The sequence below is a fragment of the Alosa alosa genome, chromosome 11 (genome assembly GCF_017589495.1).
Source record: "Alosa alosa isolate M-15738 ecotype Scorff River chromosome 11, AALO_Geno_1.1, whole genome shotgun sequence".
Classification (NCBI taxonomy): Eukaryota; Metazoa; Chordata; class Actinopteri; order Clupeiformes; family Clupeidae; genus Alosa; species Alosa alosa.
Window position 1 is genome coordinate 7,756,868 of NC_063199.1, and position 26,945 is coordinate 7,783,812.

The following is a 26,945-nucleotide window of genomic DNA, read 5'->3' on the forward strand; positions in this document are numbered from 1 at the left end:
GATGTTACATCAACTGTACAATTGATGGTTGTTGGCACATATATCTACTGATAACAAGACACTGCAAATGTAATATCAGTAAGTGTAGTTTGTTTTGTTCTTTGACTGACAATACATACTGTTGGTTGTGCTGAAGTCTTCCAGGTGAACACCACCTTCCTCTCCCTCTCTCGACTTGTCTGCACAGGAAGTGCCTGGGTCGATATCTTCTCTCATCAGCTATAACGCACTAGTACTATTGACCCGGCTGCACAACAACCAGGGGAGAAAAGACAAATTACTACTGTTGAGTTAAATTTAAATAAATGGATGATCAATACCCCTTCACACCTTTTGAGAAACTGCTAAATGTCCTTGGAGGTAGTGGGATGTGTGAGCATGAGTGTGTGTTTGTGTGTGTGTGTGTGTGTGTGTGTATTCTTGCATGTGTTTACATATGTAAATGTCCCCAATGTTGCTGCATCAATTACAATCCGTTCCCTTCTGGAAGTGACGGTCCGCTAGTCTAATTCTGTAGATAAACCCCATTTACAATTCATATGAAATTCCCCCTTGAGTAGAGCGTAATGTGGTCCCACTTTCCAAATAGCCTACTCATTGGAGAGATTTAAGGTGGGCAGATTTGAAAAAAAGAAAAAAAAACACACACACACACACACACACCAGCAGAGTAGCAGAGGCCGTGACAGACACACACCGATGGCCCAGCCACCAGCCTGTTCCCAGTCGCCCCTCTGTAATCAGACTCAGCACTTAATCCAGCCACCAACCAGGCGAGACGTGTTTTTCCACAGCCAACGAACCACGCTGGTCACGCCAATTGACCGCATGACACTCTGAACCCCCCGCTGTAGTGGCGCTGAGCAGAAGCTGTGTTGGCGATGCAGTCATTCCGTTTGGGATACAGATATATATGACAGTGGATTGGAGTTTTAGCTGATAATATTACTTTGCTCTGAATATGGATGTACCCTTATAGTATGAGATATTGGTTAGGTTTGGTTAGAGAGAGAGAGAGGTAGAGACAGAGAGAAAGAGAGAGAGCATGTGTGTGTAAATGGGAGGGTGGGGGCAGGTGTTCTAGGCGTCTCCTGGGACCAATGTAGATTGTGCTCCGATGGTCCAGATCTGGAATTACAATTTAATGACAGCAAGGGCACCATTCCTATGGGACCAGGTCCTCATATAATTATCCAATAGACACTGCCACCCAAACCAATCCCTCACCAGACACGTGCTAGCAAACATACAATAGGCCACCCCAGCATACATCACATGCACTCCCACCCATACGCTCACACATACATACACACACACACACACAAATCCCCCTCCCCACAACTCCAGCATACACCCCATACACACATTAATATTCCATTTACAAGTGTTTGATATTCAGAGTTAAATATGAATTATTCCTATTGTTCCTCAGTGTTCAGACTGACTACGTATGCAACAGTGTGTTAACTCTACATTGCATCATACACCAGGAATGACTGCACTGCAGAGAAAACAATACAAATACAAGGTTGTGGTGGGGTATCAGAGAACTATTCATTCATAAATCTGCCAAATCTGCCCTGCCATGTTTTTGAATGGCATTTGACTGGCGGTTGAGCAATAATGGGTGCTTTGACTCCTGCCAACCCAGAACAGGTGAGGTGAGGTCCCCTCAAGCCACAGAAAGGGGAGATTTCTCTCCATGCTCAAAGCTGCTCCCCATCACCTCTGTGTGCCTCGCCTGACTGCTGATGGCTTTCATGATCACAGCTCAGCCACGGAGGAATTACTGCTGTAATTAGTGCCTAAATTACAACTCCAGAGTGCTGAACTGCCCTCGGGCACCCAAATGTAATATGCTGCCTCTCCTGCCACTCTCCCTCACACAAAGGACTTCATTACCTTTGGCACACAAACAATATTGGACCTCCGTCATCCATCTCAGACTCACTCAGGGAAAAGGCCAAGAGAGGGTCAGTGGAGGATGTGGACGTACAGTATGCAGCCCTCTCCTTTTTCTGCTGTGAGTAGAACTGGGATGTTTTGATTTGGGAAACATCTCTCCCCCTCCCCTTCTAAAGTGAGACCTCTCCCTCTCCCTCCAATTCCAAAAATAGCTCTTGTGCTGCAGATTGCAATAGCAGCAGATTGTTGCAGACTGACACAGCACTTTTATTTTTGTGCGATTGCCTTCATTTTCTTTTTTTTCCTCCAGGCTTCAATGGGTTGAGGCGGATAGTTTATTCCCCACAGGTATTCTGCCAATCACCTCTCTCTGTCTTTGTCTTTGTCTTTGTCTTTGTCTCTCTCTCTCTCTCTCTCTCTCTCTCTCTGCCACAATGCACAAAGACAAATTCCTTTTCTTTCTTGTACTCTTACTTACTTGTGATCATATTTTTGTATATTTTATAACAGCCCTCACACAGAGTTGTTTGTTTTGTTTTTAATAGACCTTTTTACCTCAAGGGAAGCCTTGCCATAGCATTACAACAGTGTCTGACTTTTCACACAAATAAATTAATTCGCTTGTGTGTTGTGATGTGCACACACAAATTCTCACAAACATTAACAAAACATCTTTCACGAAAGGTCCATCTAAAAAGAACTTATCCATGCACTGAAGTATAATAACACATAGCATAAGAAATGCTCACAGATGGGTGAGAGAAGGACTTTGGCAGGAGGAGAGGGTATGAGTGTGAGTGTGTGTGTGTATGTGAGAGAGAGTGTGTGTGTGTGTGTGTGAAATGGGGGTGGGGGGGGATCTTTTGTGCTGTGGGGCTCAGGTGCAGCTTAGGCCCCCCTTATCTCCCCATCTGACAGTGATCCCCTGTAGGGAGGGGCCGTGTGGAGGAGTGGGGAGTGCTCTGGGGCACATGCTGAACAGGGGATTCATTCCCTGGTGGAGAGGGGGGTCTATTTGGTCTTGACTTGCCAGATGGGTGTTTGGGACTGGTGACAGAAGCCTCAGATGAATACTGCTCAAACAGGCTCAAACACATACATGCACACACACGCATGTGCACACACACTCTCACTCCGGACATTGACACACACACACGGACACACAGACACACAATGAATTCTACTCTTCATTAGAAGAGGGTGCAGGGGAAGCACAATGAGGAGATCTAAAGAAAACAAATGGAAACCGCAGGGGAAATTTCCTCTCAAATTAAGGGAATATGCTGTCGTTGTTGGCACTTACTTTCATAAACTTCAACTAAAGGAGCTTGAGTAAAATGGGGTAGTCATTGTTGATGAGGCAAAAAAACAAGGACAAATCTGTTTATTTGCCTTCCGCATTAAAATCGCTGAACTTTTACAGCACAATCCCAAGTGAACAAGACATCCACTGACAGGGCTCCAATTAAGTTAAATATAAAATGACTGACTTATGGAATGAGCTATTAGAACAAAAATGACAAATAAGGCAAACAGAACATTGTTTGTGTGTTTGTGTGTGGAAGAGAGGAGGGGGGGCACAGAGAGTGACAATGTAGTAACATTAAAAGTGTCTCTGAGAAATATACATCTGCTTTCATGAGGCAGTAACCCTAACCACTCTCTCCCTCATCGCTCCGCTCCTCCACTCCTCTCCTCCATTCCTCTCGTCCTTCTCTTTCTCCTCCTCCTCATCCTCAGCATCTCTCTGGCTGTCAGTAGTGATGCTCTATGTGTGATGTTGAGTGTGAGGTGGGAAAGAGTATTCTGGCACTGCTCACAGCCACACACAGACTCAGTGTTAATGACTATGAACTCACATGACTGTGCGCAGACGGGCTTACACTTGACACACACACACACACACACACACACACAACTGATCTAGTGCTAGTGTCATGTCAGGAGGTAACACTCAGAGAAGCTTATTTTGGTTATCAGTAGAACACAGAGTTAATATTAATCCTGACAAGAGAAGAAGTGTTATAGCGATACAAAACTGGAATTGAAAATCTTAATCCAGGAAAGTTGCAAACATTACACTCTCCTGAAATCAATTTACTGAAATTACTGGAGAACAACAGAAAAACGAAAAGGGCATTTTCCAAATGAGAAAAAAAAACTAGGCATATATCTCAGTTTTAAAAATAAATCTTGCAGAGCAAATGTGTGTGTGTAAATTTGTTTGTGTAAAAATATCATTACACATCACCTGTGTAGTGTTGCCTAACTGGTACAATTGAAACAGAATGTTTGCTAGGTTATTTTTCTCCTCCATTTCACCAACGCCTCATAACACACACAGGGTATTAGCAAATACGTGCCTCACAGCCTTGCACCTTAGCCCTTCGCCTCCTGGCAGTCTGCACCGTGTCAGCTGCCAAACGAAGCGTGCCACTGTCGCCGGTGTTTTCTGTGTGCCTGCCCGCCCGGGCGTCAGATGCACAGTGCTGATTGAGTGAGATGTTGCAACGCACATCGTCGGCTCGCTGCTGGTGGAGGGTAATTGGTGTCCCGCCTCGAAATGTGCTCCTCATTTGTGGACTTCCTGGGGTTGCCACCACATGCTCCTGCAGAAAGCCCAAGAAGCCTACTGTATAGCAGCTGACCCCAGAGCTGATGCAGTGATTTGGAACAGGGATGGATGCTAGATCAGGGAACACAGAAAAAAAGCCTTTGTGTTGGTGTCTGAAATAGAAAGGTCTTAATGAAACTGTACCAACTACCAAATGTACCAATTACTTGTTTGCTCACTGCTCAGACTAAAATGTTTTAGTGATTTAGTAGCCTATGCCACAAGAGGGGTAGCCTACAGGCTTCTATACTACATTTATATACTGTAGATAGGCTACTACGGTATAGTGCAGTACATATACTGTAGCCTAGTCTATACTATATAAACTACATGAAGTCTGTTACAAGTCCAGTATACTGTATTTTCAAATTGGAGTTACAAAACAAAAGCACCACCAGAACAGGTGCCTATAACAATACCACCTAGCAGAAGAGAAGTGCAAAACGATGGAACATGAGAAACAGGCAGAGGAGTATGTGGGGTGAGAAACAGCTTGGAGAACAGAATGAGTGTGGATAGACAGAGGGAGAGAGAAAGAGAGACAGAGAGGAGAGAGAAAAAGAGAGAAAGAGAGACAGAAAGAATGGATAAAGAAAAGACTTGGAAAAAGTCCAACCCATGTCTACAGACCAGCCAAACAGCTGTCAGAATCCTGAAAAACATACAGGCTCAGGAGTACACAACAGGGGTGTATGGTATGGGCGTACACGTCTCTGAGGGTGGCATATGTACCAATAGCGAAAAGGAAGCGATAAGACATAAGATAAGATGGTATCAGGATATGTGTTTTCTCCCCAAAGGTCATTATCCAGATTAACGAGATGTGTTCTGTGAAGGATGCAGTATGGGAGGTAATGGGATGCGTCACGTCACTTGATATGTCTACCTCTTTTTAAGCGCTGACCCTGTGCGCATGTGTGTGTGTGTGTGTCTGTGCGCGTCTGTGTTGGCTTTGCTAACAGCTTTGATGCCTCCCCACATCTCACAGGAGACTCGTTTCCATGGTTTCCAATGAGATGAGGGCCAAAAGAGAAAGAGAGAAAGGGAAAAAAGCAAGATGAAGGCAGAGATTAAGATGCAACCCATGAGATATTATCATGCGTTAAAGTATGAAACATAAAGGCAAATGTATGTGTTAAAGACTGAAATGTCTATAAAATATTACATACTTAAAGGTGTCTGTGATTCTAATCCAATACACTTTTTTGTAAAATTCAGATCATTGCTCCTCAGTGCTCTAGCTGTCCATTGTGTGTGTACTCAGTCTGCTCTGAGTGTGTACTTACAGTCCTGGTTTTGTACATGGGAAACAAATATTGGGTCTCAAAACGAGCTGTAGCCTATACACAATTTCAGCCAATCAACTTCAGAAGCATGTAAGGAAAGGATGCGATGTGAGTTTAATAACATAAACTGATGTGAGTTAAATTACATAAACTACTGCGGTAAATAAATGCTGAATAAAGACATTTGGATGTAAATGTCTTTATTCAGCATTTATTTACCGCAGTAGTTTATGTAATTATAAATATTACAACTCTACCGTCCGGTGAAAGGTTGTTGATGTTTGTAAAGAGATGATCTGAGAGAATTAAATGCTGCTATAGCTGTTTCTTTGACAAGCACTTCACTTATATCTACAGATATAAAGGACAGGATCATTGTAGAGATGAGTATCCAAACCCTGTGTCAACAGCAGAAAATGACTACGCCTCTGGTAACCTTGGAATGCACCCCACCCCCAACATGCTGCACGTGCACACACACACACACATCCCTGTTGCAGTTCCGACAGCCTGCTGTAAGGCACCATTGGTAGCATGTGTCTTTGTCCCCCCAGAGACCAATTTGGGTGGAGCACCAAACACAGCTTAGACCCTTACTTTCAATTTAAGATGAGATCGTATTGGACAATATCTTCGGTTGCCTGGGCGATGCGGATGCCGCCATCTGTCATGCTGTTGGCTGTCTGGGTAATATCTTCATTTTGGCTGTGATGAATTTGCAGTTTCTCTGGCATGAAAGGATTACTAGGGGTTGGTAATGAGTCAGGATTACGACTAGATGAAAGCCAGTTGCCAAGGCGAGGACTTAAGTATGTGAGTCCATGTTCAGGTAATTTCTAAAAATGACAGGTAATATAAGTAGGCCTATAAAATTATTATTTTTAATTAAAATACCAATTTAAATAGCATACCTTCACAGAAGCAAAGAATCTGACAGGCGCCTCTGGATAATTCAACTCAAAATTATTTACCCTGTAATTTTGTGTTGAACAGTTAACAGTAAGCTTTGTAGTTTAATGTAGACCACCACCTGTTCCTTTAACATGAGTAAGAACGATCAACTTTTTCTGCTTGCTGGAATTTAACACATTTTCAGTTGCACTGCCAAGCCAAACATAAGGGTCACACTCACTGGAGTTTATAACATAATAAGATTAAATTTAATCTTATTTGGGATTTTCTTCTTTAATCTTATATTTACCTATACCACTTCAGCCAAGACCTATTCAGGAATACTATCATACCACATCAACACAGACCAAAAATAACTGTTTGGAGAAATGAACTAGGTCTCTAGTGTCAAAGACATGTAGTATTAAGGCAAAGAGTGCAAAAGACATTGTACTGCAGCAGTGAAGGACTGCTTCACCACTGATGATGTGTTAATATTAATGTCTGTGAGGTCAGATTTTTTTTGTGTGGTCTGTCACACATGACAGCTATCTCAAGGACAGAACTGGTCACCACACTCTAAAGATATTACCCGAATTTAGCCTAACTGGAATGTAAGGATTTTGTATATTTGAGAGTGTGATGTCATATTATCCTAGAAAGTAAAATGATCAGATCTGCTTTTATTATTACTGAGAGATTCACACAAAGAACTAACCTATATATAGGGGCACAAAGTGTGCACCAGATGAACCCTCTTCCCTTGATGTTTGAAGAGAAGGCTGCATTTCTAGGCTTTACTCTGTGGAGCCGGAAAAAGGGGCACCCGTCCACACTGTAGCAGAGACACAAATGAACTCTGCTGCAACTCATGTTTCAAAGCACAAGCAATCATAAAGGCTCATAATAGAACAGCAAAGAGCTAATAGAGAAAAGAGCACCACTGCCCTCTACCTTCTGGAGGCTAGAGAGACACCCTTAATTAAAATGAGCACTTTATTTTCTCACAGAGAATTTGAACAAACTAAGATGTCGGAATAAATTAATCAATTGCATGTTCAGGAAAATATAACATAACAAACAGTAAACCACTCCATAATTCAATTCCTAGGATCAGAGAAAATGAATGAACTGTTCAGTGATTTGTTGGTCTGGCAGTTTTCATGGGTGTAGTTCACTCAGATCAGAGGATATTGGCAGCATCGGGTAACCTCTGGCCTGTGCTCAGCTCAGACAGGACATCTCCCCATACACTAAGACCCCTCTCTTCAAAGCCGCCGTCACCTTCTTTCAGCTCACGCAACTCTCTCAGTGTCTCTCTTTCCAGGGAATGTCCACTCGAAAGTAAAGATCTGAAGTGTTCTGTGAGTGCTGTAAATGGCACACCACTTCCTTCACTCGCCACCCATTCACCAACAGTCACATCGTAGGACAGGGCCAAGGCCCAGTTTTTCAGTATGCCCATGTATGCCAGCCAAAACCCCTCTGACTGCTGTGCCAGTTCTGTCAAAGTCAACACTGGCAACGCTTGGCACATGTTCAGTATTGAGTTTGGGTTAGCCTGCAGCCAAGAGAAGATGAAGTTTCTGGTGACATCATGAGCCGGAAAGTCTTCGCAAGAGAGAAGAACACCTGCAATAATTTCTGGAGCACTGTTCTCGCTGCCAGGCTGAAAAAGAGAATCCAGCAGGCTCCTAACAAGGCTTTCATTACCGTTGTGTGAGAGAAGGTTTTGTATGTGTTCCCGTAAGATCGAACCTTTCGCCAGAGGTTCCACACATAAACCACGCGTGTCTCTCCTATTTCCGTTCGTGGCCCGTAAGACTTCGCCAGCTGACTTGAAAGAAATGGACCCAGTGAGGTCAGAGAAACCCATTGACACGGGACCATCTCCCCATCTATCGTTTGGTTTAAAACTTCCCAAAATAACTTTTATCACAGAACAAGGACACGCGGGATTCTTCAACAAACTCACCAGCAGCACATCTCTACACCGACCCAAGTCGAGAAAAGTAAAATCCCGGTGTTCCGTGAAAGTTCTTCGTAGGAGTTCGTTGGTTTGTCGCAGTCTGTTTTCTATTGCGGTTCTAATGGTTGGGTTTGTGTTGAACCTCTTATAGATGTGCTCACAGTAGTCGCTCCACTGGAAAGCCCTTTCCACGGTGCCCTCATCCCACCGCTTGACATACTCAGTCTGGGAAATGGCTATCAACTCCGAGGTGCTCTCTAGGTTTTTCAAAATAGCCTCCATGCGGCGCTCTCTTTCAAAAGGCTACCTGACATTTCCAACCCCGTGGATGCTGGCAATCTTTTCAGCCGTAGCCTACTCTCGGTCTATGATATTCTCGTTTTCCGACTGAATAATTAATTTCGGACAACTACTTCACTGTAACAAAAAAACAGACGTTTCTTGTGCAGTGCATCGGAACCGGAAGCGACTTTCATGTTGTCAAAATAAAAGCCGCTTTTAAATAATAGCCTTAACATGCAAAACTGATAGCCCGCTGAACATCTGGAATGACGCACGTGGTGATTAATAATAGCTACATTACAGGCTAATAATCTTGCAGACTAGATGTAGTTTTTCCTTCTTCTTTAGTTTATTCACGCAGCCTAGATATGTCAAGATGAATTTCGTATTCAATTATCCCAAGCTTTAAAAAATAAATAAACATGCCTCAACACTACATTGAGTTTTAAACAATTATTGTTTTCTTAAAGGGTTAACAGTAGCCACCTCAATGGACTTGACAAAAGCCTCCTCTGGTCATGGACTTGTATTCAGTCCATGAGCCCATTCTACTGTCTGAGAGTATCCTCCCACTTCTAGTAGCGAGCGAGAGGGGGAAGAGCAATAGAGAGGGATCTTGAACTCCTGTCAGATCACTGTTTTTGCAGGCAGTAGCCCTGTCTAGTCATATGCATGCTGTTGTGCGCTACTCGCAATCGGTGAAACCAGAAGACTGAAATTGTGAAGTTTAGGAAGCATGCGTGTACGGATTCTGCATGACCTTAGAAGCAACAGAGAAGAGCGCTCCGTCACCGAGAGTTGCATTGAAGAAGGTAAAGTCACCAAAAACGATGCTTAAAATTGCCTGCTCTCTAATGAAAAGTGACTTAAATTCTCTTGATTCAGAATTATTTAAATTTAATGATGAATGCTTAAATTCTCAATAAGTAGGGCTATGTTGCTGTATGGCTACATCGCAATTTAACTTTAACTGTGGACTAAAGAGTAACGGTGACCCTTACTCCAATTCACTGTTGTTACAGATGATTGTTGTTGGATAGTTTCTGGATTTTTCTCTCTAAATTCATCAGGGTACTCCAAGTAGCTTAGGTTATTTTACCTATAACCTACTCTCTTTACCCCATTTTTTTGCCATAAAACTTGGGGGGAAACCTAATGGTTTGCTATTCTGTATGGTTTATGGCAGGCACAGTGGGTGGCTGAATATTTTATTGTTCTTTTGACATATTAATAAAAAAAAAAAGAAAATATGCATTTCTGTCTCAGTATTCCCTTCTATAAAACTTGCGAGTTTTGTGGCTTTTAAAATATGTCATAAATGCTTAAATAGAAAGAGGGTGTAAATGAAGAAACAGACAGCTTTGAAATCTTATTGCAGTTGTAAAAAGTCAGAAAGGGACTTGATGCAATCAACATCTGCCCTCACTCCAAACACATGAAAGAGGTACAACTGCATTTTCTACATTTTCTTTTTACTCAACCATGAAATATAACAACAGTTCAACTTATGTCTTTTGGATTTGTGTAAATGCTGTTACTGTTTTCAAACAAAACTAATCAGGACAAATTCCAGTATTGCTTAATGCCATATATGTGATTTACAAGGAGTCTGCGGCCCTCACAAGCTCCACACAAAAGGCCTAAATGACAACTGAGACATATTTTTCGCTTGAACTTATTTCTGTTGCCATTTGTCTATGCATCTGTTCATTCAATCTGAAAATAGAGAAGGGGAATTCATCACACAAAGAAGACATTTTGCTGTCTGTGACATAACTCAAACAACTTTCAAAAAGGGTGCTTTTGTAACATGAGACACCAGTGATAGCATAGATCAGTTTAACAAGAGCCCAGTTCAATAATATTCTTTAGAGCTGTAGACACTGATCACATTGCCATTGGCCTTGTTGGGCAGGGCATGAACCTTATGCTGTGATGAGCATGAAATCTTTGTCTGTCATCATGCAGCAGCGCTTTCCAGGGCAATACAGTGCTTCGATTCACTAGAGGCAGATCTGATCCTTTTGCCCTTCTCACCAGGTGGGGACGGACATGCAGCCAGAGAAGTGCTGAGCGGCAGTTATTTTTTTGGGGAGGGTCAAGGTTTTGTGTGTGTGAGATCTGGGAGATTGCAGGATAGTGTAGCAGGACTGTGGTCCGGAGAAGAACACAATATGTCCTCTCTCCTGACATCTTGACTCAGCATCCCCACCCAGCTCCTGTATCACATAGTGGATACTGTGGGGTCAGATGCTGCACTGAGGTCAAAGGTCACCGTATATACCCAAGGTATATATATATATAACAGCTGACTGAATCAGTATTGTACTGGCATTGACCTGCACTAAACAAGGGTTGTGTATCAGCAGTGGTCTGGTCCCAGGCTCGGCAATCAGGAGGGGAGTGTGTGTGTGTGTGTGTGTGTGCCCCCCCTAAGAGGATTTTGACATTGGTGGGTCATGTGACACGCTGCAGTAAACCCCCATTTGCGGAGAAGGGTTAGGGGGGGTGTTATTTCAGCAAATGTGTCACACAGTGCAGTCCATGCTGTTCACTGGACATTGTGATCCCATCAGGCCATAGGAACACAATCAATGGCCACACTCCTGAACTACTTCCTCCTCTGTTAACTCTTCCTGAGCAGTGATGCAAATATAACTCGACTGTGAGCAGTCACTCATACGTACTCTTTGATAGGACTTTTTCCATGCATTATCAGAATCAGGAATCAATTGGAGGAGAACAGCCTTTGCAAATAGATTTGGAGATTGGTTGTACACTCAGTTGCTCCACATTTGGAGTCCCTCAGCAGTCCATGTCTGAGCTTGAATGAAATAAGTCTTTCATAAGAGGAGACCAGCACATCCTCATGCACCCGACACGAGGCTCAAATGTTTTGTCTCTGCTTGGCTAACATAGACTCTTTACACTGAAAAGATGAAAGTGTTCCTTACATCTTTCTCATGCCTGTGTCAAGGGTATATCAACACATTCATGGGAATGTTACACCTGTGTGTGTATGTGTGTGTGCTGGGGGTTAGTTGGTTGGCTACATATGCATGTGTGTTTTAGGAGTATGTGTGTGTGTGTATGTGTGGGTGGGTGGGTGTTTTCTGTGAGATACTTTATGTGTACCTGTACTCTTTTTTGTATACTTTCTTTGCTCATGTTTTTGCAATGAACAGTTGACAACTTGAAGCAGGTGTAAAATTACATAAAAAGTGAAACAATTCTGTGGTAGTTCTCCTAAAAGCAAACTAGTATCCTCTGCTAATGAGAGTTTAAGAGTTTGGGATTTGGAAAGGTTCCATTCATCAACAATTGATTCCAGTGTTTTTAAATGATCCGTCAAGGAGAAATAGGCTTGAAAATAAAACCTTGTATTTGTTAACAGCGAACACTGTTAATTCTGTCATTAACATTTAAGTGGCTGATTGTTAACCCTAGACCCCCAGTGATCTTTCATTTACTGTTTTACTGGATTTATATTAGCTTGCAAACATTCATTGCTAGCTTTCCTGGGGTCCTGGAGTCTCTCTGCTTTTATTGACTCCTGTGTTAACTTACATGTACCTTTCTGTGTGGTGTAATTTCATCCATGAAATATATAATAATATAATATCTGGTGTATTATCAACTTCCCAAATGGCCACTAACACCTGCACAGTGTCATTTATTGGGGAAATGACCCCTGTATATGTGAAACTGATAGATAGCTCACTCAGTCAGCTCTTAAGAGTATATTATGGGTGTATTGCACAGTATGGGTATGTTTCAGCTTGCAGATAACAGGACACAATCCTCATCACACTGTCAACAGACAGTCATAAGGGCGTTTTTAAGTACACTATGCTCTACAGTGAGGACACCATCATTGGACGATTTACTGCCTTCTGAATTAAATGTGAAGGAGAGCCCAACTGCAGTGTTCAGATTCCATTCATTTCTGTTATAAACTGTACACATACACATAGCCTTCTGTCCTCAGTGAGAGAACTGTGAGTGTTTCCCTGTCCAGCAGTGCAACATCACATCGAGAGGTGGTGCAGAAAACATAAGGTCAGCACATAACCTTCGCTGACTCTGGTGTACATGCTGAAGAGCACCGTCCCTCAAGACACACACACACACACACACACACACACACACACACACACACAAACAAACACATAGACAAACACACAGGCACACACACACACCTCATCAACATTCCTATGGACCTGGCAAAAACCAGATGGTTTTAAATGTGGGTAGGCAATCACATTCCACTGAAGGACCTCACTGAGTCAAATGCCTTTTGACAAATCCAAAAATACAGCAGACTCCTTATTCTGTTCCCTACTTTGAGTCAGACTGCATTGGTGTCATGCCCTTCCTGGCCCACAGAGTGATTCCTGAATGGGGTGTGTGTATCAAGGGCCATTAAGAATGGCCTTAAGCCAAGCCCCACAGGACATGTGCTATTCCCAGGTGCATCTAAAGAGCCTTCTCTACCTTTTATGATTGTAGTTCATTCAGTAAATATTGAGTTTATAAGGTGTGGTTTCCAGAGCCAACTAGGCTGACAAACAAGAGACATTGTGAAGAGAAAAGTTGAGAATGGTTTGTATCCAGACATGGGCCAATTATATTTCTTGCCTGATTCCTGGATCTAATATCTTACATAAGTTAATGAATTCAATACTGAACTGAGCTCTAGATGCATATACGATGTCCTAAACCTAAAGCAATACATGTATTGGACATGCTATTCTAAAAGCGATATATCTGTATGTGTGTGATTATTCTGCCAGTGCTGGGAGACTGCTTCTCTTGTGTTTTGGTGCAGGGTTATTGGATCTCACCTGAGGTCTCCCGCCCTGTGCTTTGCATTGAAAAGACACACTCAACTCGCTTGTCTGTTGCTCCGGCCTCAAATTACTCCATCCTGTATTTGTTGATTGTACATGACTGTTGATTTTTAGGATTAGTTTTAAATGTTTTATGCATGGCTGGATGGTTGACTCTGACAGCATGACTCTCTGGCACTGTGAAAGCATGCATGTTTGGCAAGGGTGAGGTATTAATAGGCCTCTGGCTCATCTTTTAATGACTATGATGAGTGTTTACTCAGACTTATGTTTATATTTGTCAGTGTCAATATGTGTCCAATTAACAGATAAGTGTCTTGTCTCTAGTTCCATGTCTTTGAGCTTCGTGTGCAGCCACGGTGACATGTACAGCACATGCTGCTAAACACGGCCTGTTTAGCATCGCACGGCAGGAACACATAACATTATACATGGAGAAAAAACTTTTTTCCAAAGCAATGCCAGGGAATTTCTATTCCAAGGCACTGCAATTTTAGGGAATGTTTGCAATTTTCCTCTGTTTATAAGTATGTGTGTTCCTAAGGAAGAAACAAACCCATGGACTTTGTTACATGGCCCATGGAGTTGGCATTGTTAGCAGCTTGTTTTCCTAGTGGAGGTACAGAATCGCTGCCTGCTGTGTTGTGGCTAGAATGTCCAGACCCGTGTCTCATTAGTGACCACAGTACAACTGCTGCTGAATGACCTCTGCCCACTTCTGTTAATCAGTAGCAGGCACTTGACCCAGCAGCAGCTGGCAAACTCACACCACTGTATTCACACTATCTGTGAAGCAGAGGTCCACTGGAGGCTAGTCGCTTGGTCACACTGTCAAAAAAAGACAGTCGTACCGGCCCCAGCCGTGGTGCAACTGGCTGGGGCACCTGCACAGTACGCCGGCGACCCGGGTTCGATTCCCGCCCTGTGGTCCTTTCCGGATCCCACCCCGACTCTCTCTCCCTCTCACTTCCTGTCATTCTCAACTGTCAACAAATATTTTTTTATTTTTTTAAAAGACAGTCGTACCTCAGGTTTGTAAGCCTGTAGTTTCTAGACTCTGAGTCTGGTCAGGAAGTTGGACAGTACATGACCCCATCGAAGACTTGGAATCTTGCACAACTCTCTGAGCTGCCCATACTGACAATCACTATATAGCTTGTTGGGATAGACTGCTGCCAAATTCCACCTCACACAAGCCCCACTGCTTTGTTATTATGACCTTATGACAAATCTACAAGACCCCAGGGCATCCCCACGGTAAATAAACCCCTCTGTCCGGCGAAGACAGCTCTCTTACTGTAGGGCCGTAAAAAAAACACTCTCACATCTGGTGCCCAGTTGTGCATTTTACCTCTTGTTTAACCCATGTTTGCTAACTATTAACCACGGACAATGGTGGTGAGATTGGGGTTAAAAAAGTAGTTGAAACTGGAGGAGAATTGTGACATTGTTTAGCACAGAGGATGAATGGCTGGCAGAGGATGGTAAGCACTGCTGTGAAAAGGGATTGCTCTGTTAGTCGCCTACCTGCCTGCCTGGATTCAATGCCTGACATAGATCCTGCGGTATAATGACACCAATGTCTGCACTGTTCTCATATAACTTTGTTGGAGGATTTGGGTTGTTGTGTCGTTAGCTTGGATTACGGATTAGCTTTCCGGTGTATATCATAAGCAGTTCAAGTCATTAATCTGTCCATCTGTCAATTTGTCTGTATCTGTCTCCCTTTCTGTCTCTCTTTGTTGTGTAAGATAAGCCCTCTCTATCCTTCCCTCCGTCCTGACTGCCTTGTAAAGGCCGCTGCTCTGGACAGTGTAGGGTTGGTGGAAGGCGACGTGAGGTGAGGGAGGGAGGGAGGGCTAACTCTGTGTCGGGCCTGTTGGGAATGTTCCGTGCCATTTGGACTGCTGTAAACTACACCACAGATCTGGCCAGGTGCACAACAGGTCTTTCTCTGTCTCGGACTCTGTAAGAAACCGCAAACGGGGCTTGTCTATCATTTGATCACTCACTGTCTGTCACACTCTCTCTCTATCTCTTTTTCTCTCTCTCTCTCTCTTGCTGTCTCTTTATGTCTCTGTGTAGGTATGTATGTAATTGTATGGCCAGATATTTATGTATTGTGCTACTATATGTATTCAGTTACATGTGAGATGCAGGGTCTGAGATGTGAAGTCTGTACTTTTGGAAAAGCACAAAAATGTTATACTGTATGATGCAGTCACAGAGGTGTGTGTGTGTGTGTGAGAGAGAGAGAGAAAGAGAGAGAGAGAGAGACAGAGAGACAGAGAGAGAGAGAGTGGTTGTGCTGGACCGTAGTAACTTGTAAGCTCTAGTGTGGGAAAGAGATGAGTCTGATGTCAGAGATAAAAGATACAAAAGATGAATGGAAATAAAATGAATGGGAAAAAACCCTGGAGAAGGATGAAGGGATGAAGGGATGAGGGCTAAACGAGTACTGATGGAGTGAATGGTGAAAAGAATGATTAGAGAGCTGGTGTAGGATTAGGCAGGTGAAATGGTCAGTTGGCTGGCACAGAACTCTGGGCAGTGAAAGAGGTGACTGTGCAACAGATTGAGATGCCCTTTTAAATCACTGACTCCTACACTGACATTTGACACTACAGGAGCCTACTGACTCATGTCCAGACAGAGATGATAACCAGAACCTCAAAAGTCAGTGTTTGAATATTCACTATGTTTTGTTCATGTTGTGCTGTTTAAGGTATAGTCAGTATAGCCTACAGTACAGTGGCAAGAAAAAGTATGTGAACCCATGCTAAAGCTGACTAAAAAGAGGAATAAAAATCATCCTTTGGAAATTGATCGTAATGCCTTAATTAAAAACATGAGGAAAACTCCAACCTTTAAGGACACCAATTTTCTTTGTGAATGAATAATGTATCTTAAATAAATACAGGGGCATAAGTATACACACCCCTATGTTAAATTCCCATAGAGGCAGGTAGATTTTTTTTTTAAAGGCCAGTTATTTTATGGATCCAGGATACTATATGTATTCTGATAAAGTTCCCTTGGCCTTTGGAATTAAAATAGCCCCACATCATCACATACCCTTCACCATACCTAGAGATTGGCATAGTTTTATTTCAGTTAGCCTAATATCTGATTTGATTTGCATTGAGAGATAATCTTATGGAAAGTACCCTATGCATTTCTGCATGGGTTCACATACTTGTTCTTGCCACTGTATATGTCTGTGATCTCCTCTCCTGCAGTAGTACGTTAACTAACTCACTTCCTAAATGTTATGCAAAGGTGTGCAAAGGTATGCAAAAACACACTACCTGCCAGTCTGCTGATTGGAATCTTTTGGTCATTCAGTTGGCCAGTTTGTGAAAGCTTGTCTTATTTTTTCGCAGGGCAATTAAACTCAGGATCACAGAACGACATGGGTGGCTAGTGGAAATGACCCGAGTCTTTAGCTAAATGAATTTGACTGATAAAAAGTGATACATTCCTGCATACTGTTGTTTTAAAGCAGCACTGTGCTAGTTTTTGTCTATGACTAGCAAGCAACCTATAAGGCATAGAAAACCGTGCTAACAGCACCCAGAGTCATGGCACTGTAAGAATCTGGCTATTATTCTAACTGGCGTCTTTTGGCAATGTAGGCAAACAGATGTGTTTATCTGTCCTTCGCATGACCATGTATCATCAACATTATTTTGAAGATGACACCAAAAAGCTTACCTCAAAAAGTATTAAATTGTTACACAGTGTTGCCTTAACACCATTACAGTACTTAGTATACTGTTGTTAGTCCTACCACAGCTTGTTTCCCTCTGTCCCTCCCTCCTTAGCAGTGCCTTACTTTGTCTCTTAATTCTTTTGCAGGGCAGTGAGAGGGGATGATGTGCAGCTCTCTGAGTCCGAAGCACCTGGCCGGCCCGGGGCTGACAGACATGCAGCAGTACAGCCAATGGCTGGCCAGCCGCCACGAGGCCAGCCTGCTGCCCATGAAGGAGGACCTGGCACTGTGGCTCACCAACATGCTGGGTAAAGGAAATGTTCCTCAGACACCTGTGTACACATTGGCACACACACACACACACACACACACACACACACACACACACACACACACACACACACACACACACACACACACATTCTCCACCACTTGGTCTGAAAGGTACCATGTAACACCATGAGGAGTATGAGAGATACTTTAGGTACATTGTCCTAAACTAAACCTAACTGAACTGAACTGCAGTTTGATACTCTGCCCTTCAGTGCTCGTGTGAGCAGAGGCAGACAGTGAACAGGATATGCCTTTATTTCCCCCATATTATTTGCATGGCGAGAGACATGTCCTGTTCCTCAGTTTGTTTTAGAGGGGCATGTGTGTGTAAAAGAGGTCGTAATTCGTCCACCGCTTACGACCCTCGAACCTGCCACCTCAACACACACCGGCATGGGAGTTGAAAGTTCTAACCACCCCAGGCTTTCAACTCAGCGGTTAGAAGCGTTCTTAAGGTTAGGGGTGTGAGGATTTACACGGGTAACTGGCATGCTCAGTTCGCCTCCGTTACATGTGCATTGTATGCCTGTGTGTGCAGCATTTGGGTGTACACATTCCACACCCATATAAATGTGTTTGTAGACTGACATGCATCAGAACGTTTAATTAAATATTTGTGATGGATCCATAATGTAACGATTGATGAGACTCACGTTGTCCAATCAAAAGCTTTATTAGTGGAAGCAGGGATCACACATGAACTCAGACACCATTACAAAGAAAACACAAGGGAAGTCACTAAAACATGCGCAGTACACGAACAGGGTAGTCACATACAACACACCAGGATAAACACATGAGGTACAACCAAGGAAAGACTACACATGCTAATACATTCAGGGCAAGGTAAATGCAATTACACCTACAAAAGCCAGTATTACACAATCTAATATTCACACACATTGCATTCTGGGTGGATAGCACTCAGTCCGGAAGAGACCGACACTACATTAGTACGTAGTTACGGTACGTTAGTGCTATGTTTGGATAGAGTGTCAATGCCCAACAGACATCCAGGTTAACATGGCAGTGAGTAACGGCGCTTTCACACCAAAGGCACTTTCACACCAAAATCACGCTGGTAATGAAATACATGTGTTCTTATTAGTCTTTACACACCAAAGACGAAATTCCTTCGAATTTAATCGCCACAAATTTCGTCCTTGGTGAGTATAAAGACACAGCAAGAACACATGTAATTAATTACCAGTATGATTTCATGCAAGTATTTCATCCAAAAATTGGGACTTGGTGTGAAAGGGCCTTGAGGCCTGGGATATACTTGCTCTTTGTCCAAGCATTTGTGCACATTCGCGCACACAACTGACTGCATTGTGTAAAAAACCCAGTTTCATTACTGTGCAGGCACTACATGTGTTACTGGATGTCTCCCCTTGAGGTCAGACCACAGAATTTAGACCCAGAGTATAGCTCAAGCTGCTCTTGTATGCTCATGTATCTATACTGCACCTATACTATCGCCCATAATTTTCATGTTAATAGTTCATATCACAAACGCGTCACTTTCATTTAAGGACCTGCATGACCAACCATACAGATACAGCATGCATGTAGCAGCCATTATGCGTACACATACACATTCCATTATGCGTACACATACACATTGGTAAAAGCAAGTGTATCCCAGGCGTAAGAGTGGGTCAAGTGCTCTGAATGCTGACCAACATCCTTGCAATCATCTGGGTTGCTGTACTACCCTGCTGCTGAGTGTGACGTGGGAATTCGCCACAGCTGATTCCAATGTGTGCACCAAAACACGACAGCAGGGGGGATTGTGGGTTAATGAGAATTTCTTGAAAGTGTTTGTTTGTTTATTTTCTCTCTAAGTGTTTGCCATCCATTAGTCTGGCTCATGTCATGGCTCAGATGCAGTGCAGTCATTCAGCAAGTATTTGGAGGTTGATGTTCAAAGTGGACCTGCTACAAGAAAAATGTGAAATGTTTGGTCATGTGTCCCTAGATACGACGTGTGCCATGTGGAAAGCCTTTCTTGTGTATGAGATCATCACATTCATGCAGTAAATTCTATGTGTTTTTCTCCTTCTTGCTTGTTAGGTTATTTTGGAAAAGAGACTGTGTGAAAGTCTGGAAGGCATGCTTCATCACCTCAGTCTCTCTTCTCCAACATTATACATTCTGTGGGAGGAAGTGACATTCATATGTGTGATCCTCACAGATAATGTGAGGTTTTCAAATAAGAAAACAAGTAAAAAGAAAGCAAATTTCCCTTTGGAGGCTCTTGAGTGTTTCATGTACACCAGAAAGTTTTGTGTATATGCATTTAAGAAAAAACCTCTATGAATGGGAAACAAACAGAAAGGACTAAGACATAAATACAATAAAAAAAAAACAGTCATGATGCTGCATTAGGAGTGCAGAAGGAAACGGTGCAATTTGAATTGCTTTTGAGCTCACATACCAACTTTTTTCCAAAATGGCAGACTGCATCTTAAATGGTGCAGAGACGTTAAACAGTGTGGAGCACCACAAGTCAACTCAAGTTAAGTCATTTTATTTCTATTGCACAGTCAAAAACAACAGGAGTTGACCAAGAGTACTTCACAGTCCAGTCAGACTTTAGTGATACATGAATAAAACTAGTGAAGAATACATAAATAAAAGAAACAAAGATTTAGACTGAATAGCAACTCCCCACTTCTCCAAAAGGCAAATGGGGAGAGGGGAATGCTGTCTGATTATCCTGGGCTCTATAGAAACATCAGGAATAGGTGATGACGGAGAAGACAGGACCAGAAAAAAGTTAGTGGATTTCTTAAAACAAAAGATGATTAAAGTGGTTTAAACAGTTCTGTTCAGGTAAGGAGAGTGTGTGGCCTTTCTAAAGGAATGTGTGGAGTCCTGGCTTTGTTCTCTCTGACAGAACCGAGCTTTGGTGCAGTCAAAAGGAGAGTTTCCCCTTCTCAGAACAGAGAGAGAGGGGAGAGGAGAGAGGAGAGGAAATTATTTCATGAAAGGAGAGTGGTGGGGGATGAGGGGTGGGCAGTGCGGGTCGTGAGGGGCTCCCAGTATGTTCTTCCTCTGGGCTCAATTATGACATTTGGAACTCATTAAATTTCATTCACCCCCACCCCACACACCCCCCTCCTGCCTTTTTAATAAAAAACAAAAAAAGAGTGGATGTAGAAAAAAAATATGCTCCGTTTCTTTCCACAGATACCCCACCGCCCCTTCACCCCACGTTCCCCACCCCCCCCCAACTCCCACTCTCTCTACCACCCCCTGTTACAGTGATCTAACTCTGGAGGAATGGTTTTCTGGAGACCAGGCTCTCTTTTGTGACAGACTTTCGTACTCCACAGTTTTTGTTGTAGTCTTGCAGCAATGCTTTGGCTTATCTGGAGTTACTATGCAAAAAGGCTATAATCTGTTTCCTCGGCAGCTGTCCACGATGAGGTTTGTTTTCTGTTGACTCTCTGAGCCTCCATGTTCTGATATTTGCCCACTGATTGTGGCACTGGGGCTTAGTTGGGCTCCTGGACAATGGCACTGTCCCCCCCACTAAAATGGAGAGGACAATGAGCTGTCCCCAAGTTCTTGCCTTCCCTAAAGGGACATGGACCAACAGTCTTTCACTGTGTCCAAATCAATTAACATTCCCACACAGACTTGACATTCCACAAGAGAAAGAATGTGCACTGCTCATGAAAACCCTTGGACTAGATTTCCTGTCATTTTTTGATCTCAGTTGGAAAGACTTTTAGTCAAATTTATGATGCTATATTTCACTCACGTATTCCATACTGTACAGTCACTCACGAAATACCCCACTCTTCTGTTATATTTTCACACATGTAAAACTTTCTCTTTTTTCCTCTCTCTGTTTCTCTCATATTCTCTTTCTCTGATTCTCTCTCTCTCACTCTTTTATATCATTCTAATCATTCATCTCTCGCTACCCATAGGTCAAGAGATCACTGCGGAGAGCTTCATGGATCGTCTGGACAATGGCTTCCTGCTCTGCCAGCTGGCTGAGACCTTGCAGGAGAAATTCCGACAGAATGGTGGCGAGATGGCCAAGGTACCGCTTACTCATCTCGTCTAGTGGTCTCCTTCTTCTCCCCTCAGATCGTATTCCGTCTTTATATCTCTTTCCCGAAAGAGGGCTAGGCACCTCCGCAGGGCAGACGGCCTCTGCTGTTTACAGTCCCTCACAGTCAGACGTGAAACGTCTCCACAGCCAGACTGGCAGCTGGGCTCGTTATTTCTCATTTTATTTCGTTCGGTTTTATGTGGAGATTGGATGGCAGCCAGAGAGAGAAAGAGAGCGTGTGTCTGTGCCCCAGCACTGCTGCTTTTTTAGGCATGTGCGTCGAAGGGAGGTGATGATGATACTAAGCTAACGCTAACAGTACGCTTTCATCCTACTCTCAGTGGCCATGGAATATCTCCTCAAGAACGTCTCCCAGGCGATGACCCTCAGGATTCCAAAGTCAAGAATCAGGTTTCCATGTTACCATGGAGATGGAATATGTGTGGTAGTAGCACTCATTGGGAATATTCCTTTAATTAGAGAAGAATGCAGGGAGCAGACAAAACACTGGACTGTCAGACCGATGACTTCACTGGTGTTTTTGTTTTTCTAATCTTGGGGGCTGCTGGAGGTAATGGAACCCCCTGAGTGAACTGGCAGAGCTGTGGCCTCTTTCAATAAAACAGCAACATTTTCTCCTATTTTTTCAGCACTCCATCCAATAAACTCAGATTTTTACAGCTCATATATACGACAGTCCCAGTCTGTTACCTGTGAACTTAAACTGCAATTGATTGCTTTTGTCTGGTCTGTTTTGTGAGGATTTTAAAACCCGCTGTAGATTATTCTAGCCGTTATTGTTTCTGTCCTCAACACAAAGCCCTCTGTCTTGTATGTGGAGGCTGGGCACGTCCTACCCAGAATTCCAGGTTGGGGGGGTTGGAGCTGGTGAATTGCTGACTGAGTCGTTTTAAGGGGCAGACAAGGCTAGCACTAATGATAGCAAAATTTTGTTTGAACAAGAAACTCACAGACGGGAAAGGCATTAAACTCAGACTTTTAGCTTTTCTGTGGTAAATTAAGAAAAATACTTCAGCTTGGCTTGGCAAACACCCAGGCGTTTTCGAACCTCAGTAATAGGCCTGTCACCCTTCACTGACACGCTGCTTTATAACCAACTCAGCCAATACCTCCCCAAAGCACCGTTAACACGGCATGACACCAGGCAAATGCATGAAAAACAGTGAAGTGTGAGTGTGTGTGTGTGTGTGTGTGTGTATGTGTGAGAGTAAACTTTGTCCTTATCATGCCCCTGTGCCCTGTTGATAAACTGTGACCATGACACACACATGTTGATCCCTCTGTCCCCAGAGTCTTGTGTTCTGTGTCTGTGTGTGAAAGTGGCTGTAAGACAGTAACACATCTCTCCCTATGCACACATGCATGGAGGAACTAAAGGGTTGTCAGAGGGAGCATGTCCGTGATAAATGTCTACAAGAGCTGGTTTGTTGGGCCCATAACTCAAAATGGGCGGATGATCACAGTTTCAGTCGAATTTAAGTTTCTCTTTCTACGTGTGTGTGTGTGTGTGTGTGTGTGTGTGTGTGTGTGTGTGTGTGTGTGTGTGTGTGTGTGTGTGTGTGTGTGTGTGTGTGTGTGTGCATTCATGTCCTTGTGTAACTGGTAAAGTGGTTTGAGAGAGTAGAAGTCCTCTCCACATCCTCTCCCACAGGCCACTGTCTGTCCGTGCTCTAAACAGATTCAGCTGCTTAGGAGAAGCTCTCTCTGTTCTCTCTCTGGTCTCCCGTGAGCCAGGGGTCGAGGAAGAGGTCAGCACAAGGTCAGAGAGGATGAGAATAGCAGCTGGACACACAGCCCTGATCTGATACCAATGAACAGAGAGCTGCCACTTGAGACAAATAGGACTTTGCTTTTCTTATCAAGTGAGACTGATGAGCTCACTCTACTGATGATCGTGGTAACTATACAAGATGCTAAAGGAATAGCTTAAAGGCCTGTCCTCATCACCCATGATGCCTACAACTAAAACTAGGCTCACAAGAGAATTCACACTGACCAAAGAAAAGGAAAGCCTCTAAGAAATATCATTCTTTTTTCAAAGTGATGGCTTTAAAATTAACTGGATGCTGATTGGCTGCCAGTGTTTGTATTGTTCACCCATTAGTTCATTCTTCATGCTTGTGCGGTTGTTGCCATTGTCATGAGGATGTATAAAGTTATCGTTATTGTTATCTTCGGTAGTGAGAATGACCCTTTGGCCTCCCTTGTTCTGAACAACTGTTAGCACCTCATTTGATGGCTTGCTGACTGTGGTGACAAAGGATGATTCTGAAACCAGAGTCAGATGCAACATGAGCCACTCTGGAGGAAGTAGGTGATGGTGCTGCTGTGACGCCAGACCCTGGCTGGACCTTTTGAAGAGTCAGCTGTTGTTGTGTTGTTGTGAAGAGAGGAGAAACCCACAACGGCATTATGACCCAACCCAAGCCCTAGTGAGCAGATGACTCACAGCTGGCCTGCCTCGCCATACATAACATGCATAAAACAATAAGATAACAAGCGTGGGAGAGCTTGTCAGGCACTTAGCGTGTATATTTATGTGTGTGTGTGTGTGTGTGTGTGTGTGTGTGTGTGTGTGTGTGTGTGTGTGTGTGTGTGTGTGTGTGTGTGTGTGTGTGTGTGTGTGTGTGTGTGTGAAAGAGAGAGAGAAAGAGCATGTGTGTAACTGTGTAATGGACGGATGGGTCTGCTGATCACTGTGTGATGTGGATGGAGAGAGTCTGTTAAGTATGCTCATGGGAACAGCTAGAGAATAAGAGAGAGGGAGAGAGAGGAAGAGAGAAGGAGAGGAGAGCAGGAGAAAGGAAAAGAGAAAGAGAGAGAGAGAAGGGAAGAGAAAGACAGAGGAAGAAGAGAGAGTGAAATTAAATAAAGGAGACCATTGATCAATCAATGAGCTGTTTAGTAGGAGAGGGAGAGAGGGATGGGTAGAGATAGGAATGCTTTGATGTTGTTTATGCTTGTGGAGGTTTTTTGTGGACAGCCATTGCAGGCAGAGCCTTTTGGTGGAGGTTTCAGAACCGCAGATGATGAGATGAAGGCATGGTCTTTTAAGACCTTTTAAGACCCAAGTGACCTGGGTTACTGTTATGCTGCGTTGGTTTCCAGCTTTCCACTGTATTGATCAGGAGCTAGAAAATAACACTGAGACCCACACACATACCAGAGAGGCAGGCCAGACACACACACACACACACAAACACACACAAACACACACACACACACACACACACAAAAACACACAAACACACACACACACACACGCACACACACACACACACACACACACACACACACACACACACACACACGCACACGCACACGCACACGCACGCACACACACACAAACGCTTGCACACACACACACAGCGTTCATTCATATTCCCTAGTGAAGCTGCTTGCCCTCCTCGCACAGTATGGTGTGAGAGACAAAAATGTTCGACGCCAAAAAGTCTTTGATTATTATTCTCCTGTCTAGAAGCAAGCTCACCCAGCAGCAGCAGCAGCAGCAGCAGCAGGACAGGAAAGCCTTGAGCAGCTTCCAGCGTAGAAAGGGAAGCCATGTCACGCCAGCGCCGATGGTGTCACATTCCAACCGTCAGGCAGCACAAAAGGCCCTGTCCGAGCCAGTCAGCCCTGCCCCTATTGATGACGCCGTAATTGGTGTGTTCTTGTTTGGGGTCCCTCGTAATGAGTCGCTGTAGTTTATTAGCGTCCACAAAGGGGTCAAGGTGTGCGAATACTATCGACACAAGCACCGGTGAAGCAAACAGGTATAATTGATCCCCCCGACAAGAGGGATGGAACAGGCCTAGCAGATGTTACCGATCTATTTTAGGGCAATGCGCCAGTGCGTGCGGATGCGTGGGCATTGGGATTGGCACCAGGGGAGCTGTATTGGCATGCGGGTGATGGGTGAAGTGGCAGCAGACTCGGGGTTGTCAGGCAGCCAGCGGCCGGCACGCTGGAGAAGAAAAAAGGGAAAGGGGGGGAAAATCCCAACAAAAGAATTCATTTTTCCAGAATGACTTCACTGCACCTTTGCCTGGGCCGAGACACACACACTTCCTCCGTGAAAGAACGCTGACGCACATAAATCTCCCACACAGAGTGTGTGTGTGTGTGTGTGTGTGTGTGTGTGTGTGTGTTTTTTGATCCTGGTGATTCCTGACAGTCTGGTAAAATGTCCAGCCACATCAATGTGTCTGACATTTCTCATATTGATCTGTGAGTGAGAAAAGGCCACTGGTCCCTGCAGAACAGACCAACAGATGGATGGGTGAGGGGTAGAGCTTGATTTCAATTGCAATCTAATAAATAGATAGATAGATAGATTCTTTATTGATCCCCAAGGGGAAATTCAAGGTCTCAGTAGCATACAGACATCACACACACATTCACTAACAGCAGAAAAAAGTAATTAAAAGTATATAATATAAAAAACACAACTAAGCAATAAGGACAGTAGAAGATAAAGAATATACTAAAATACAAATTATACTAAATAACACTTAATCTAAATCAATTCTAAAAACAGTATCCACATAGTTGGTGATTAATCAAGAGGCGCTTGCAATGACTGAGGCAGGGACTGAGCCTGTGATTCTCTGTGCATAGTAAGGTAAGGTAAGGTGCTCTGTGTGAGTGAGTGTCATGGTGATGGTGCAAATGAGTAAGTCCAACAGTGCAACAGTGCAAGAATAAAGTCTAGACACCAGCATAAAATAAATATGGACATATAAGAGAGTAGGCAAGGTAATATAAAAAAAATATAGAAAAAACTCTATATATATATATTAAACTAAACTATATTAAGAAAAGGTATAAGTGTGGCCACAACCCGGCTGTGGCATGGAGGGAGGGGTTATACATATGTGCTAATATAGCACGCAAACAGTAAGGCAGTGGTAAAAAGTGGCAAGTGGACAGATAGTACCAAAACATGAAGAGGGTGGAGAGGCAGACAGACTATGCAGAGAAGTCTATCTCTCCTCTTCCCTTAAGTGAAGC

At 43.5% G+C, this 26,945-nt stretch overlaps 2 protein-coding genes across 2 annotated transcripts in view; one reads left to right on the top strand and one right to left on the bottom strand.

Moving 5' to 3' along the window:
• Window positions 1-7,675: 7,675 nt before the first annotated feature.
• fancf (FA complementation group F) lies at window positions 7,676-9,118 on the bottom strand. The gene has a single exon (XM_048257365.1). It carries the CDS (start codon window positions 8,945-8,947, stop codon window positions 7,880-7,882), a length of 1,068 nt encoding a protein of 355 aa, XP_048113322.1. The 5' UTR covers window positions 8,948-9,118; the 3' UTR covers window positions 7,676-7,879.
• A 432-nt stretch (window positions 9,119-9,550) lies between these two features.
• LOC125304027 (growth arrest-specific protein 2) overlaps window positions 9,551-26,945 on the top strand; it is a 33,342-nt gene continuing 15,947 nt past the window's right edge. The window contains exons 1-3 of the mRNA XM_048258082.1: window positions 9,551-9,759; window positions 17,656-17,817; window positions 21,787-21,902. Coding sequence (XP_048114039.1) covers window positions 17,670-17,817; window positions 21,787-21,902 — 264 coding nt within the window. The 5' untranslated portion in view covers window positions 9,551-9,759; window positions 17,656-17,669. The remainder of the gene's footprint in view (window positions 9,760-17,655; window positions 17,818-21,786; window positions 21,903-26,945) is intronic.